Source organism: Plectropomus leopardus, chromosome 9, assembly GCF_008729295.1.
Source record: "Plectropomus leopardus isolate mb chromosome 9, YSFRI_Pleo_2.0, whole genome shotgun sequence".
NCBI classification, from domain to species: Eukaryota; Metazoa; Chordata; class Actinopteri; order Perciformes; family Serranidae; genus Plectropomus; species Plectropomus leopardus.
Genome location: NC_056471.1, coordinates 8,734,638 through 8,747,607, shown reverse-complemented (window position 1 = coordinate 8,747,607; position 12,970 = coordinate 8,734,638). Strand labels below are relative to the sequence as shown.

Here is a 12,970-nt window from a genome sequence, read left to right as displayed (position 1 = left end):
CTAAAGCCTGCGTGGGGCTCTGAAATAAAAAAAAAAAACAATAATGAATGAATGAATTATACTGGACAGCCTGTTAATCTATTATATGTTTAACGATAATTCGTCTTAAATCTGTTTAAATACTCACTTGTTAAAATGCAGAGCAGGAAGAGGTATTCTGTGTAACTGATGACACCTGGAAGAAAAGACTTGATTTGTCAAGCTCAGAAACAAAACCAAAATGTTCCCTTTTCCGCACATGAAAGCATCAAGTAGTGTTAACCAGTTAGCTGAAGGTGTTTACAGATGTTCAAAGTCATGCGCCTGAGATGAATAAGTCATCCAAAGAAACAGACAGTAATCTTCTCGCACTCACTGATAACATCTTAAAAGGTGCCTTTTACTTCATGCTTGGTGTTCCCCTCACACAAACACCAGCTTTACAACTGAGCTGACCTACCTGGACACAAACCCAAACAAATTTAAGGCCTACGGCTTCTGATCGTGTTTAGGTAACAAGGTGTAATACATTCTCAAGTGATCTGTCACTGATTGAGAATGGCTGATTCGGGCTTTGTGTCGCGTCCTTCAGCTCCCTTTGTTGTGTGACACAGAGAAGGGAAGAGTAAGTGTCAGAAGACATCTCAGTCGACTCGGGAGGCTTCTCCCCTCTGACTCTGAAAGCATTCCCAAGCTTTTGTGTTTGCTTGGGAAGATAGAGAATCGAGTGCAGATAGTTCTGGGTGACTGCTCTGGGTGTTATGGGAAAAGAAATCAGGTACGGCGTTTGCTGCAGGGAGATATTTCCAGAGAGAGGAACACTCAAGGGAGAAAAAAATGCAAAAAAGATATAATTTGAAAATATGCTCTTAAAAGGACTATGTAAAGGCAAGTGAAACAAGTGTAGAAACTAAAGTGTGAAAAGAGAATGAGTGCCGCACACCATTCGAAAAAGTTCATTTACAAAAAGTTTTTCTCATCCCAGCTCCCTCTGTTTGGCAGGTACGTCTCTTTAATGACAACAGATCTCTAGCTTCAAAGCCTCCAAAGCTTAAATGGGTTGAGGAGAGAGAAAAAAAAAACTTTTAAGATTCCAGCCATGTTTCACCAATACCACACACCTTCACACCCCTCCTCCTCCCTGCAGCTCAGCCTCTGAGCTCAAGTAGATGTTGTTAGACAATACAAAGAATTCCACAGAAACACTTCATACAGAGTGGCAGTCCCGGAGATGTAATCCAATGCCATTCTTAGGCTTCATAATGTCCGCAGTGATCAGGGGGGTGGCCAGTGAGACATGTCTCGACATAGCTGGGTTCAAACAGCTCCCTCATTCTCTAAAGCGACGCTTTGTTCACAGATCAATCCAGTCCTTTTTTCCCCTGACAAAGCCGCAACGTTTAACAGCAGGATTAAAAGCCCCAAATCCCAGCATTGGCACTTAGCTAAAGCAACAGAGGAGAGAGCAGAACAGTGAGATCTGATGCTCCACTGGCTCGTATGACCTACTGAGCGGGAAGTGTGCAGGCTCAGGTGGGAAAATTAAAAAAGATCTTCACTTACAACTTCAGTTTCTTCATGCAACATTAGTATGGACTGAGGTTTGCAGGTGAAGAGTGCAGCCATTTCACATGCTGCATCAAGTAAAATGAGATTCACATTCAGAGTCTAAGTGCATGGCATATGTACAGTTTCACATGCTGATATATCGTTATCGTGATATGAGAACAGATATCGTCATGAATTTTGGATGTCGTAATATGTCTAAGTGTTGTCTTTTAGGGCCGCATTACAGTAAAGAGTTGTTATTTTCTGAATTTAGCAGACTGTTCTAGCTGTTTTATTATTTGCCTTTACCCACTTAGTCTTCATATCCACGTTACTGATGATTATACAGTATATTAAAACATCTCATTGTGTAAATATTTTGTGAAAACACCAAGAGCCAACCCTACAATGTCTTCACAATAAGTATATCAAGGTATTTGTTAAAAAATAATGTGATATTTGGTTTTCTCCATATCACCTTCTATTTATAAGCAAGCAAAGTCTGTGCAATGAATAAACTTTACTGATAAGTCAGTTCGTCGGTTTGTCTATCAAATGTCCAATAAAGGTACATCAGAATTTTCAAGAGCTCACGGTGGTATCTTTGAATTGCTTCTTTTGTCCAACCAACAGTCCAAAACATTGAGTTAACTATTATATATGACAAGGAACATCCACAAATCTGCATATTTCTGCAGCTGGGAACCAGACAATATCTGTCATTTTTGCTTGAGAAAAGACTTAACTCAAGCAGGTGCCAATTAATGATCTTTTTATTGGTTATGCAAAAAAAAGCAACTGTGATGTGACTGTTTCAGCTATAGCAAAATATGTTGTGCATGGGATCGGGTACAGAAGTAACAACAGGAGAATGACCAAAAAGCATGTTCTCATTAACAGTGGGAAGTACATTCACCTTTTCAGTCTGTGCTCCAATGGAGATTTGCAATGCAAAATGATGTATAAACTTTACTCAAGTCTAATCAGTGTAATTTTATCTTTTTATTATATGTTTTATTGTAAGGGTCCATAAGGTTAGAGTATTTTTGAATGAATTTGTGGGGGAAGAACAATTTGATACTATTTGTAAAATAGAGGTGTTGAACTGGCACACTTTCAATTAATTAATTTAAATTAACTGCTAGTGTCTTTTAACAAGATGTGAAATTTCTCTACAAGCAAGCCTATAATTTCAGTATATATAGACCAAAAAAATCCCATGAACAAGTAAATGGTGGATGATTTAGTTTTTTTTTTTCAAAGAAAGTCTATTCCCTATAATTAGTACAAAATTATATAGTTATTTTCAGAAAACTTTATAGTTATTGCTCTTTTTTTATTCAAGAAACCAGGTGGGATACATATTTATATTATCAACGGACCATTCCTTACTGTAGCGGTTACCTGAGAATAAATCTACGTGTTACCAGAGCGATGGAGAGATAAGATTTACAACACACTCACACTGGATTATATAAGGTTGACACACACAACAGAGCAAACTCTGAACAAGACATGCAGACATGCATCAGAGTATAAAGGGACATTACTTAAATTCAGTGGACTTATGTGCAGAGCTGTAATTCATCAAGTGGGTTACTTCACCTTGTCCACGAAGATTTCTAAACAAATTAGATGATCCTTTCCAAACAGGCGGGGTATCAGCCAGCATCTTCTCTAAATCCTGGGAGAATAGAAGAAAATCCCAAATCACTCATTCATTTCTAAATCCTGAGTAATCACAGCATAATGCAATGTTTGTTGGCTTTACAGTAATTACAGAGGTTTTACACAGATGAAGAGGAGTTTCTGTAAAACAGCAACAAGTGCCCTGATGAAAGAGCAACTCACCTTTTTTGTGAGGGACCTCCATGCTCTCCTACCTAAACAAGACACGGTGACAGTTAGTGCATGATAAATATGTGACCTACAATAACATGTTTCAAAGGTGAATTATACACTGAAAAAAAATACTTTTTTATGCACATAAAAGATTTATTTCTCTCAAAGTTTGCGCACAAATTTGTTCAAATCTGTGTTAATTGGCACTTTTCCTTCTCTAAAATAATCCATCCACCTGACAGGTGTGGCATATCAAGATGCCTATTAAACAGCATAATTTCTACACACATTAGCCTCGAGATGGTCACACTAAAAGGCCACTCTAAAAGATCCTGTTTGATCATACAATACAATGCAACAGATGTTGCAAGTTTTGAGGAAGCAATGTCATTGGCATGATGACTGCAGGAATGTCACCAGAGCTGTTGTGCTGAATGATGAATAAGAATTCGGCAGTACATCCAACCAGCCCCACAACCGCAGACCTTATGTAACCACACCAACTCAGGACCTCCACATCCAGCATCTTCACCTGCAAGATATTCTGAGACCAGCCACGCGAACAGCCGATGCAATAACTGGTTTGCATAGCTGATGAATTTCTGAAAAGTCTGGCAGAAACAGGAAAGCCAATCTGCATGCTCGTCATTCTCACCAGGGTCCTGACCTGACAGCAGTTTGTCGTAACTGACTTGAGTGGGCGTCTGGCACTTTGGAGAAGTGTTCTCTTCAGAGAGGATTTTACTTGACTAGTGATAGAGAGATGCATTTTTTTTGGTCACATAGGACTCTTCTCTGAAGAGAACACTTCTCCAAAGCGCAAGACAACACTGACGGTGAGCAAATGCACACTTCAAAGCAGTTAAAACGCCAAATGGCTGTCAGGTCAAGAGGACACTGACAAAGACGATGAGGACACAGGTGAGCTTCGCTGAGAAGGTTTCTGACAGTTTGTACAGAAATTCTTCGGTTATGCAAACCAGCTGTTGCATCAGCTGTTCTGTTGGCTGCTCTACAACAGTCTTGCAGGTGAAGACGCTGGATGCGGAGGTCCTGAGCTGGTGGTTACTCATCGTCTGCAGTTGTGAGGGCAATTTGATGGATGGATGTACTGCTAAATTCACAGAAACGACATTGGAGATGTCTTATGGTTGTGAAATGAACATTCAGTTCATGAGCAAGAGCTCTGGTGACATTCCTGCAGTCAACATGCCTATGGCACGCTCCCTCAAAACTTGTGACATCTTTGGCACTGTGCTGTGTGACCTTCAAGAGTGACCTTTTATTATGACCCAAGGCACACCTGTGTAGTAATAATGCTGTTCAGTCAGCATCTTGATATGCCACAGCCGTCAGGTGGATTATCTTGGAAAAGGAGAAGTGCTGACTAACACTGATTCAAACAGATTTGTGCACAAATTTTGAGAGAAAAGGTATTTTTTGCACAAAAGTCAAAAGTCTAAGATCTTTAATTTCAACAAATGAAAAATGGGAACAAAAAAAAAAACAAATGTGTTTGTATTTTTGTTCAGTGTATATCAGGTCTATCGGCCCAGGAACAAAAGTGAAAACAGGTGTTTATGTGGACAGAAACACAAGCTGTTTATTTCAATGAACACATTCCAGTGGTCAATAAAGCAGAAGATAAGACGGAGGTGTTGTAAAAAAAAAAAAAAAAAAAAAAAAAAAACCCTGGCCTGGAAATCACATCGATAACAGTGACAATAACTCTCCGCTGACACATTTTAGAGCCTGTGTCTAAAGCTGGGATTATGATTGCCATGTGATGGCTTGCTCTCCACTAAAGTGAGATGTGGGAGAGAGCATGTTGTCCTCGATGTGAGCATGTATTTGATGAGCTCATATGAATAATTTATACCACAGCACTTTACGTTTTGACTCAAATGATTCACTTCTACATGGCCAGAACTCCACCGCCCTGTGCTTTATGTGCTGTCTCTGAAATTAAACCATCAGCGGTGCATAATAGTCACGTTCAAGGCCTTCCTAAACATCCAGAAGAATCTCTTTTTACAGCCGCAATAGAACCATAAAACACCATGATTACTATTTTGCATCACATTAGCCACCCAATACAAATGACACACTGCGTGCTAATACATCCGTGCCCCTTATTTACCTTCCTCATTAGATGCCAGTGAAGACATTACAGAAATTTTCAGCAGGCCAAATACCTTAAATCATCATCAATCACAGTAATCAGAACGCTTATCATTACATTTATGACACCCATACTCAGTTGTTTGGTCTCTCTGGGTCTCTGCAAGTTTGTTGCCACATAAATGAGCCATAAAAGTGGGGTTGCTGGTAAAGATGTCTATCTTTATGCAGGTGTTATGACTGAAGCTCTGCAAGCTGCAACTTATTGTCTGATGACACTTCACAGGCCCTCAGTAACAAGTAATGTTCCGGGAAAAAACATTTTTTTTTCAATCTCAAGTAAATTGTAGGATGACGGAGCAGTGGGTTTATCTGATAAGGTGACGGAGGTGTAATTAAGCAAATGCTTCCTGACAAACGTGGCTCATTTCTTCACAGAGCTACAAAGATTACAGAGGCAGTGTAGCCTCTGCAGGGCAACACACTGTTACAGTCATCTTAGTCTTGCCAACATTTGAAATACAATTTAGCACTTCAATAAACATGAGGAAGCTAAGGTTGTCAAGTATTGAAACCACATACGAGACTGTGTCCTCTGTGCTTTACACATACTGATTTGACCTGATTCCATGCAGGTATTTTGCGAGGAACTCAAGAACTTAAACTTGTGTCTCAACAACAAAAACCAGGGTTTGAATACAGTTCCCGTACATCGAAAATGAATGTCTCTGTGGAAAGTAATTTCCGATGGTCCTGGAACTGCTGGGGTAGTTTGCGGGGTTTAACATCACTCTCTTCTTCGGATGAGTTTATGTAAAGGGTATTGACGTTAAAGGGACAGTTCACCCCAAAATCACAAATATACAGTATTTTTGTCCTCTTACCCACAGTGCTATTTATCAGTCTAGATTGTTTTGGAGTGAGTTGCGTGAATCTAATCACGGACGAAAGGCTCGTGCTTGTGACAGAGCAAGATGTGACCATTAATAAGCTGTGGTGTTAGCTAGCTGAGTGTTGCTAGATGAACTAGCAGTAGATGTATGCTTCCTTCTGCACAGTGATGCGATTGGCGGGTGTGTTGGGTAGAGAAAAAAAGTTCCTACATGAAACTGCTGAAAACACAGTCTGTGGATTGTCTTGAGTGACCTGGTCATGATTTCTACAAAAAAGACATTGCTGTTGAGTTTTTAAAACTTATTTTTTTGGTACTTTGAGCACCACAAATCAAGTGCCATTTAGTTTCATTATACTGGAGAGAAGGAAGACATCTCTGCAGCCCATATCTCCGACACTCAGCAGCTCACTCCAGAACAATCTATGCTGTAAATAAATATTTTTGATTTGGGGTTAGACTGTCCCGTTACAAAGACAGTTAAGTAGCTGGCTTCTTAACTATTCTCAGAGCTGTGTTCTAGTATTTAGCATTTGGTCAAAAAGGCAATGGTTTAACAATAAAATAATTGTTTGATCTATAAAATGGCAAAATGCTCCTAATACACTCACAAAGCTCATGATGATGTCATCAAGTAGTTCATGTCATGTCACCAATCCAAAAACACTCAATTTACCACAATGAAAGGGGAAAAAAATGGGCCAGTCCACACAATTTAGAAATAGAAATAATTATCAAAATTGTTGTTGTTTTGTCCGTGATGGACTTATTTTTTGAATGACTGACTGGTCAAGCCTAAAACATCAACAATTATCCCTCCCTTCCTCCAACGGATGCTCAGTGTTATGGGTAAAGAGCTGCTTAAAAAGGGTTGCACTCACTCTTGGGTTCATTCAAAGTGACGGACTCGATGAAGTTGAGTGGCGTCATGTAGAGCTGTCCGTCACACTCCACCGAACTGAACAAGCGAAATCTGTTTTCATAGGATGACATGTACACGTCTCCATCATCCAGACCATAGGGCCGGGCCTGTAAACACACACAAACACACACACACACCATCATGAATTATTGCGGATCATTACAACAGTGATAACACCATCTGAAAGATGCTTTTTATGAAATCCACGGAAGCTTTTCTTGTCACGAAAAGCCTCGCTCACATGGAACAACAAAGAGGCCCATGCTTTAATTCAGTAATGGGGCACATGTTATGTCAGCACTATTTTTCATCCCCGAGCACCAGATAATGTCCCTACAACCTGTTCAAACCCAGCCAGATCAGAAGGCTGGACTGGTGAAGACAGAGTGGATCTCTCTGTCAGGTGGCATGGTGCCAGGTCCATTGGGCACAGAGCAAACACCCAGGGAATGTGTGCCCCCCTCTGCTTAACCATTAAACCCCCTCTAACCACCCCCCCCCCCCCACCAAATGCCAGCCCCTCCGCCAAGACCCAGTGTCCAGTTTCCTGTGTCCCTGGATTCCTGCTGCCTGTAGACACCAGTCAAGCCTTCCTCCCTCTGACCTGATACAAGGAATCTTCTGCAGCTACAAGTGTGTAAACCAGACCTGTTTTACATGCTGGTTTGGTATTAACACCCTCTTGTGACCTATGAAACTCCTGTCAACAATATCAGCACGTTTGACCTAAGAGACTGTACAATTGCTGGTATGTAGGCTAATGAGGACCAACGGGGTCGACAAAATAACTTCTGACAGCATCCGACATGGTGCAAAACATGATAATAGTTCTGCAAAAACACGTGTAAAGCTTATAAGCAGTGTTGGAATGACAAGTCAATTAGTTGATTAACCAATTAAATAAAATGTATCAACAACACTTTGAATGATCAATTAATCTGGGTTTCTCAGGAAAATATGCCAAAGTTTCTGTTCTCTAAGGCGGCAACTAATGGTTACTCCTATTACTGATTCATCTATGAAATTGTTTTGATTAATCAATTTGATTGAAAGCGGTGACGTTGTGCCAAAAAACAAAATACCACTTTCTTTATCCAACCAACAGCCCATACCCTCTTCAAAACTTTAATCTACATTGTTGAAAAATAGAGAAATGAAGCTGGAACCTGCGAATGCTTGGCACTTTGCTTGGTGAAAAACTTAAGTGATTAATCTATTATCCAAATAGTTCCTTATTGATTTTCTGTAGAATGAGAAATAAATTATTTGAGTCATCATTGCTCTAAAATAAATACACTGGCTACCGATTCAAGCCTCTCAAATGTGAGGATTTGCTGCTTTTCTGTTACTGTAAATTGAATATTTTTGCATTCAAGACTATTGGTTGAACAAAACAAGCAACCTGAAGATGTCACCTTGGACTCTGGCAAGTTGTAATGTCACAAGTTTCTTATGTTTTCTAGACTAAACAATTAATCAGTAAATTAAATAATGAATGACAATGAAAATACTCATTAGCTGGAGACCAACTTGGCCAACTTGACCAACTTTTTTATAGCTGTGCTTTATCCACCACTGTTAATACATATGGGGGATAAAAAAAAATTAGATTAACCATATATTTAAATATTTTTTAAAAAATAAAAGCCAACTTTGCTAGGCTACTGCGTTGAATAACATTACAAGGCTCTCAGGTGTTATTGTTATTTTGTCCAATCCTTATATGTAAATGCAGAGCGTTACAAAATATTAGGCCACCATAGATTTGTTGTTTAGCAAAGCTGTATGTGTATATATATATATTGCATTAAAACTGCCAAAACAGCTTCTTCAGATGGAAGTCGATATTTGGTTTGAAACATGGAATAGTACAACCATAACATAAGGTAGCTCAAACAATCAATACTGAGCTTTGGACATGTCTTTAATGCAGCCTAATGTATATGCATTAGTATTGTAAATCTCATATTGTCTGCCCAAGAGAGTTCAAGACATGCTAAGTGGAAACGGAGGTCAAACTAAATACTTGCAGCCTTGGTCTGTTGAAGTTGTTTTTAATACTGTAGCTCACATATTTCCTGTATGTTCTGGTTGAAGACACCATTGAGAAATAAATATGTATGATCATTATAACCTTGCTGAAATAACAAAGTTTAAGGTGGTCCAAGACTTTTGCACAGTAGTGTGCAATACAATACATCTTTTTCCTCTTCCTTTTCTTAGGGTAAGCCTAATAATGTAACATATGTACAAAAAAGCAGGCGAGTCCCTCACTTATGACAGCAACAAGGTCACGTGATGTGACTGCCTTTGACCGTTTTGCCATTTCAGCACCAAAGGTCGGGATAGCTCCTCATGATGACGACACATTACCGTTATTGTACTTCACGTGCATGATATGATGTCGGCTAATTATGTAGCCTATCAGATGCAGCTGCTCCAGTCATTAGGCTGTCTTCATGTCAGAGAAAAAAATGAAACTGGAGCGTTTTTCAGGACAGCAGGTGTTGTTGTTTGAGCTGAATATGGTCACTAATGTCCCACTGTACCTTGTCGGTGGCAGAAACTGATGGCAGCGCCAGATGAAAGAGTCGAGCCTCGACATGGCTCTTCAACCCGGAGCGCCGACCGACAGACGGGAAGCAGTAATAAGCAGCACCGGCCGCGGCGGCGGTGACGCACCCTCCAGCCGCGAGAACTTTCAGCGCTTTTGTCGCCCTCGAGGATGTTTGCTGCCTCCCTGTTTTAAAGCTGTTAGTGAGTGAAGGGATAAGCCTACGCAGGGCAGCCATGGCTGTTTACACTGAGGTGTCGTAACCGATAACACACACACACACACACACACACACACAGCAGAAAGCAAGAGGAGCTCGAGACGCCTGCTGCGAGCTCGCGAGAAATGCCGTGGGTATTTCAAGTCCCTCTGGGATTAAAGGGCGTCAATTTGGTGAGAGTGAAGACAATGTTGGAAAAAAAAAAACAACATAGAAATTGACACTGAATTATGTCTCATGTCTCGTGGATTGACTTAAAGTGTAATTTATTTTGTATTTCCAGATTTAATTTGCATTTTAAATGATGTAAGTGTTCAGTTTAAACCCACAGACCACCACTAACTCTCTCTCCCTGTGTCTCTCTTATTTTATGCCTCAGGGGAAGGAAAAAAAATCCCTGCCAGGGCACGTCTGAACTGTGACAGCCCCGCCCATTACTAGTCCTGTGGTTTTGCACCTGCCTCACCACCCCTGCCACTTTGAGCGCAAAACCTCCAGGAGCTCCTCTACCTGCACTGCAGCGTTTACTCAGCCCATAGTCCTGACTCCTCTCCTGCCCCGTGTCCTCCGCGGCTCCACTGAGGCATCACGCTGTGAATAGGTATGCAACATGAGGGCGATCTGAGCCGCAACTGCAGCCCACCCGCAACTGATGAAGACGCAGCGGTGAGAAAAAGAGGAGAAATCGGTGCAGCCAGGAGCGGAGATCTGCTGAGTGTTTCATGTGAGGGGACAGAAACCTGCGCGTGTCCTTGCACAACGGGTACATGTGCTGAGTAACGGAAGACGTAAACATGCAATAAGTGACAGTGGCAACCAGGTAGTGTACTACGCACGAGCGCTCCCCCCGGACCTCCTCGCTGAACTTTACCCGCTGAGCTTTGACGCGATGGCTGCTGCTGCTCTGGGGGAAGTTGGAGGCGTCTTGCACGGCATCGATGGTGTCGCACAGGTCGGGTCCCATTTCCTTCTGACCCCGCTTGGGGACAGTCCGACGCTTTTAGGGGAGCACCTCATGCCTGGGGACAGGCTCTCCCGGAGCGCCACGGCGGATTTAACGCACCTGAAAGGGATTCTCAGGAGGAGGCAGTTATACTGCAGAACTGGGTTTCATCTGGAAATACTTCCGGATGGCACGGTGCAAGGCACGAGGAAGGACCACAGTCGTTTTGGTAAATACTGAGAACTATTTTAATATATTCTGGTGACAGAAGAAACAAGGCAGTAGAAACTGGCCAACAGTTAAAATGAAACAAACATTAAAAAAAAAAAATCCGCAAAAAATACTGAAATGGTGACAAATAATGATGAACACTTTTATAATATAATTCTGTCGTTTTAAAAATGTATTAATTGTGCCGATAGATGTCTGTGACAGTTGATTATTATTAGAGTTTCTTTTATTCTTCTCATCTTTTTCAAAGTCTAAAGCAATGAACAACCATGTTATTCTCCTCCAGGTATTTTGGAATTCATAAGCCTTGCTGTTGGGTTGATAAGCATTAGAGGGGTGGACAGTGGACTCTATCTGGGGATGAACGACAAAGGAGAGCTGTATGGCTCTGTAAGTACCCGCTTTGCATATTCATGTTGCCCCAAATCCGCATTTTTGACCATGTGATGACCCACAAGTAGCTTTTTTTCCCTCATATTTGGATAATCTGATGTTCAGGGAGATGAATTTAGAGAAATAATGAAATCTATTTCTGCCTCAAGACTTCTCCTCTGCTTGTTTTCAGGAGAAGCTCACAGCTGAGTGTGTCTTCAGGGAGCAGTTTGAGGAGAACTGGTACAACACATACTCCTCCAACCTCTACAAACACGGAGACAAAGGGACACGTTATTTTGTGGCATTAAACAAAGACGGGACACCGAGGGATGGGACTAAATCCAGGCGGCACCAGAAATTTACACACTTCCTGCCCAGGCCTGTGGACCCTGACCGTGTGCCAGAGCTGTACAGGGATATCCTGGGACACAGCTGAGAGCTGGAGGCCCTGTCCAGTTCAGGAATAGCTGCTAAAGCCCTGGCAAACAGGGAGCAGAGAAGAGAAGAGAAGAGGGACGCAGGCAGGCAGGGATGTGGTCCGGTGCAGGCTGGTGGACAGCAGCCCAACCGGCAGGGATAAAGGCACCGGGGGGCCTCTTGTAGGAATGCACGGGCCGTCTCTCAGCAGTCAGGAAGACGGGCTAGAATGTCTGCACGCTGGGCATGAGGGGGGCGTTTGTTTCAGAGGCCGGACAACCCTAAAAAGTACCTGCGTGGAATAGGAGACGAATGGGAAACGGAGATGAATGGTCAGGGAGCATCTCCTCCTGTCAGAGGGGGACGGCCGCTGAGTCAGTGGGAATCATGATGGTACTTTTAATTTGAGAGCCGTTGTTTGTTCAGAAGGACTTTGAAGGAATTCTGTTTTTTTCGTACCTGTGTCTAGACCTGTTTGAACAGAGCAAAAAATGTAACAATTTATTTATTCATTTTAGATACATATATTTATGTTATATATTTATTTATTTGAGAATATATTTTTACAGTTAGAAATATAAAGAAACCACTAGAAACTGTATCGATTATATAAAGACTGAGACACTGTACCACTATGTCTTTTATTCTGGAAAAAAAAGCTTAGCTATTGATATACTGTAATGTGACCAAAAATATAGAACATATTTGCAACGTTTGGAATATCCCCTCATCTGAAATATGGCAACTGTGAATCAACATTTTCAAAAGAATCTTTGTAACGTTGACAAATTATTTCTGACCAAACTACTGTTACATGTGTTGCGGGAAGAACCCGAAGTCATCAAAGTGAAAATACAAACAATAAATTGCTCAAAATGTGATCAAAATGTTTTTTTTGTCAGACTATATGAATCTAAATGAAGGAA

At 41.3% G+C, this 12,970-nt stretch overlaps 2 protein-coding genes across 2 annotated transcripts in view; one reads left to right on the top strand and one right to left on the bottom strand.

Moving 5' to 3' along the window:
• LOC121948333 (calcium uptake protein 3, mitochondrial-like) overlaps positions 1-10,096 on the bottom strand; it is a 25,265-nt gene extending 15,169 nt beyond the window's left edge. Inside the window, exons 1-6 of the mRNA XM_042493707.1 lie at positions 9,854-10,096; positions 7,264-7,411; positions 3,379-3,410; positions 3,133-3,211; positions 128-175; positions 1-19 (exon numbers count right to left, since the gene is read on the bottom strand). The exon at positions 1-19 is cut by the window's left edge and continues 64 nt beyond it. Of these exons, the coding sequence (XP_042349641.1) occupies positions 1-19; positions 128-175; positions 3,133-3,211; positions 3,379-3,410; positions 7,264-7,411; positions 9,854-10,096 (569 nt within the window). The remainder of the gene's footprint in view (positions 20-127; positions 176-3,132; positions 3,212-3,378; positions 3,411-7,263; positions 7,412-9,853) is intronic.
• An 859-nt stretch (positions 10,097-10,955) lies between these two features.
• fgf20b (fibroblast growth factor 20b) lies at positions 10,956-12,514 on the top strand. Its single transcript, XM_042493708.1, has 3 exons — positions 10,956-11,250; positions 11,539-11,642; positions 11,818-12,514. The coding sequence occupies exons 1-3, from the start codon at positions 10,968-10,970 to the stop codon at positions 12,061-12,063; spliced, it is 633 nt and encodes a 210-aa protein (XP_042349642.1). The 5' UTR covers positions 10,956-10,967; the 3' UTR covers positions 12,064-12,514.
• Positions 12,515-12,970: the final 456 nt, after the last annotated feature.

What these genes read in the sequence shown, in the direction of transcription:
- fgf20b (XM_042493708.1), top strand. Translation starts at nt 10,968, where the DNA reads ATGGCTGCTGCTGCTCTGGGGGAAGTTGGAGGCGTCTTGCACGGCATC. An exon ending in GAAGGACCACAGTCGTTTTG is followed by an intron (nt 11,251 to 11,538) that starts GTAAATACTGAG and finishes ATTCTCCTCCAG; the next exon opens with GTATTTTGGAATTCATAAGC. An exon ending in AAGGAGAGCTGTATGGCTCT is followed by an intron (nt 11,643 to 11,817) that starts GTAAGTACCCGC and finishes GCTTGTTTTCAG; the next exon opens with GAGAAGCTCACAGCTGAGTG.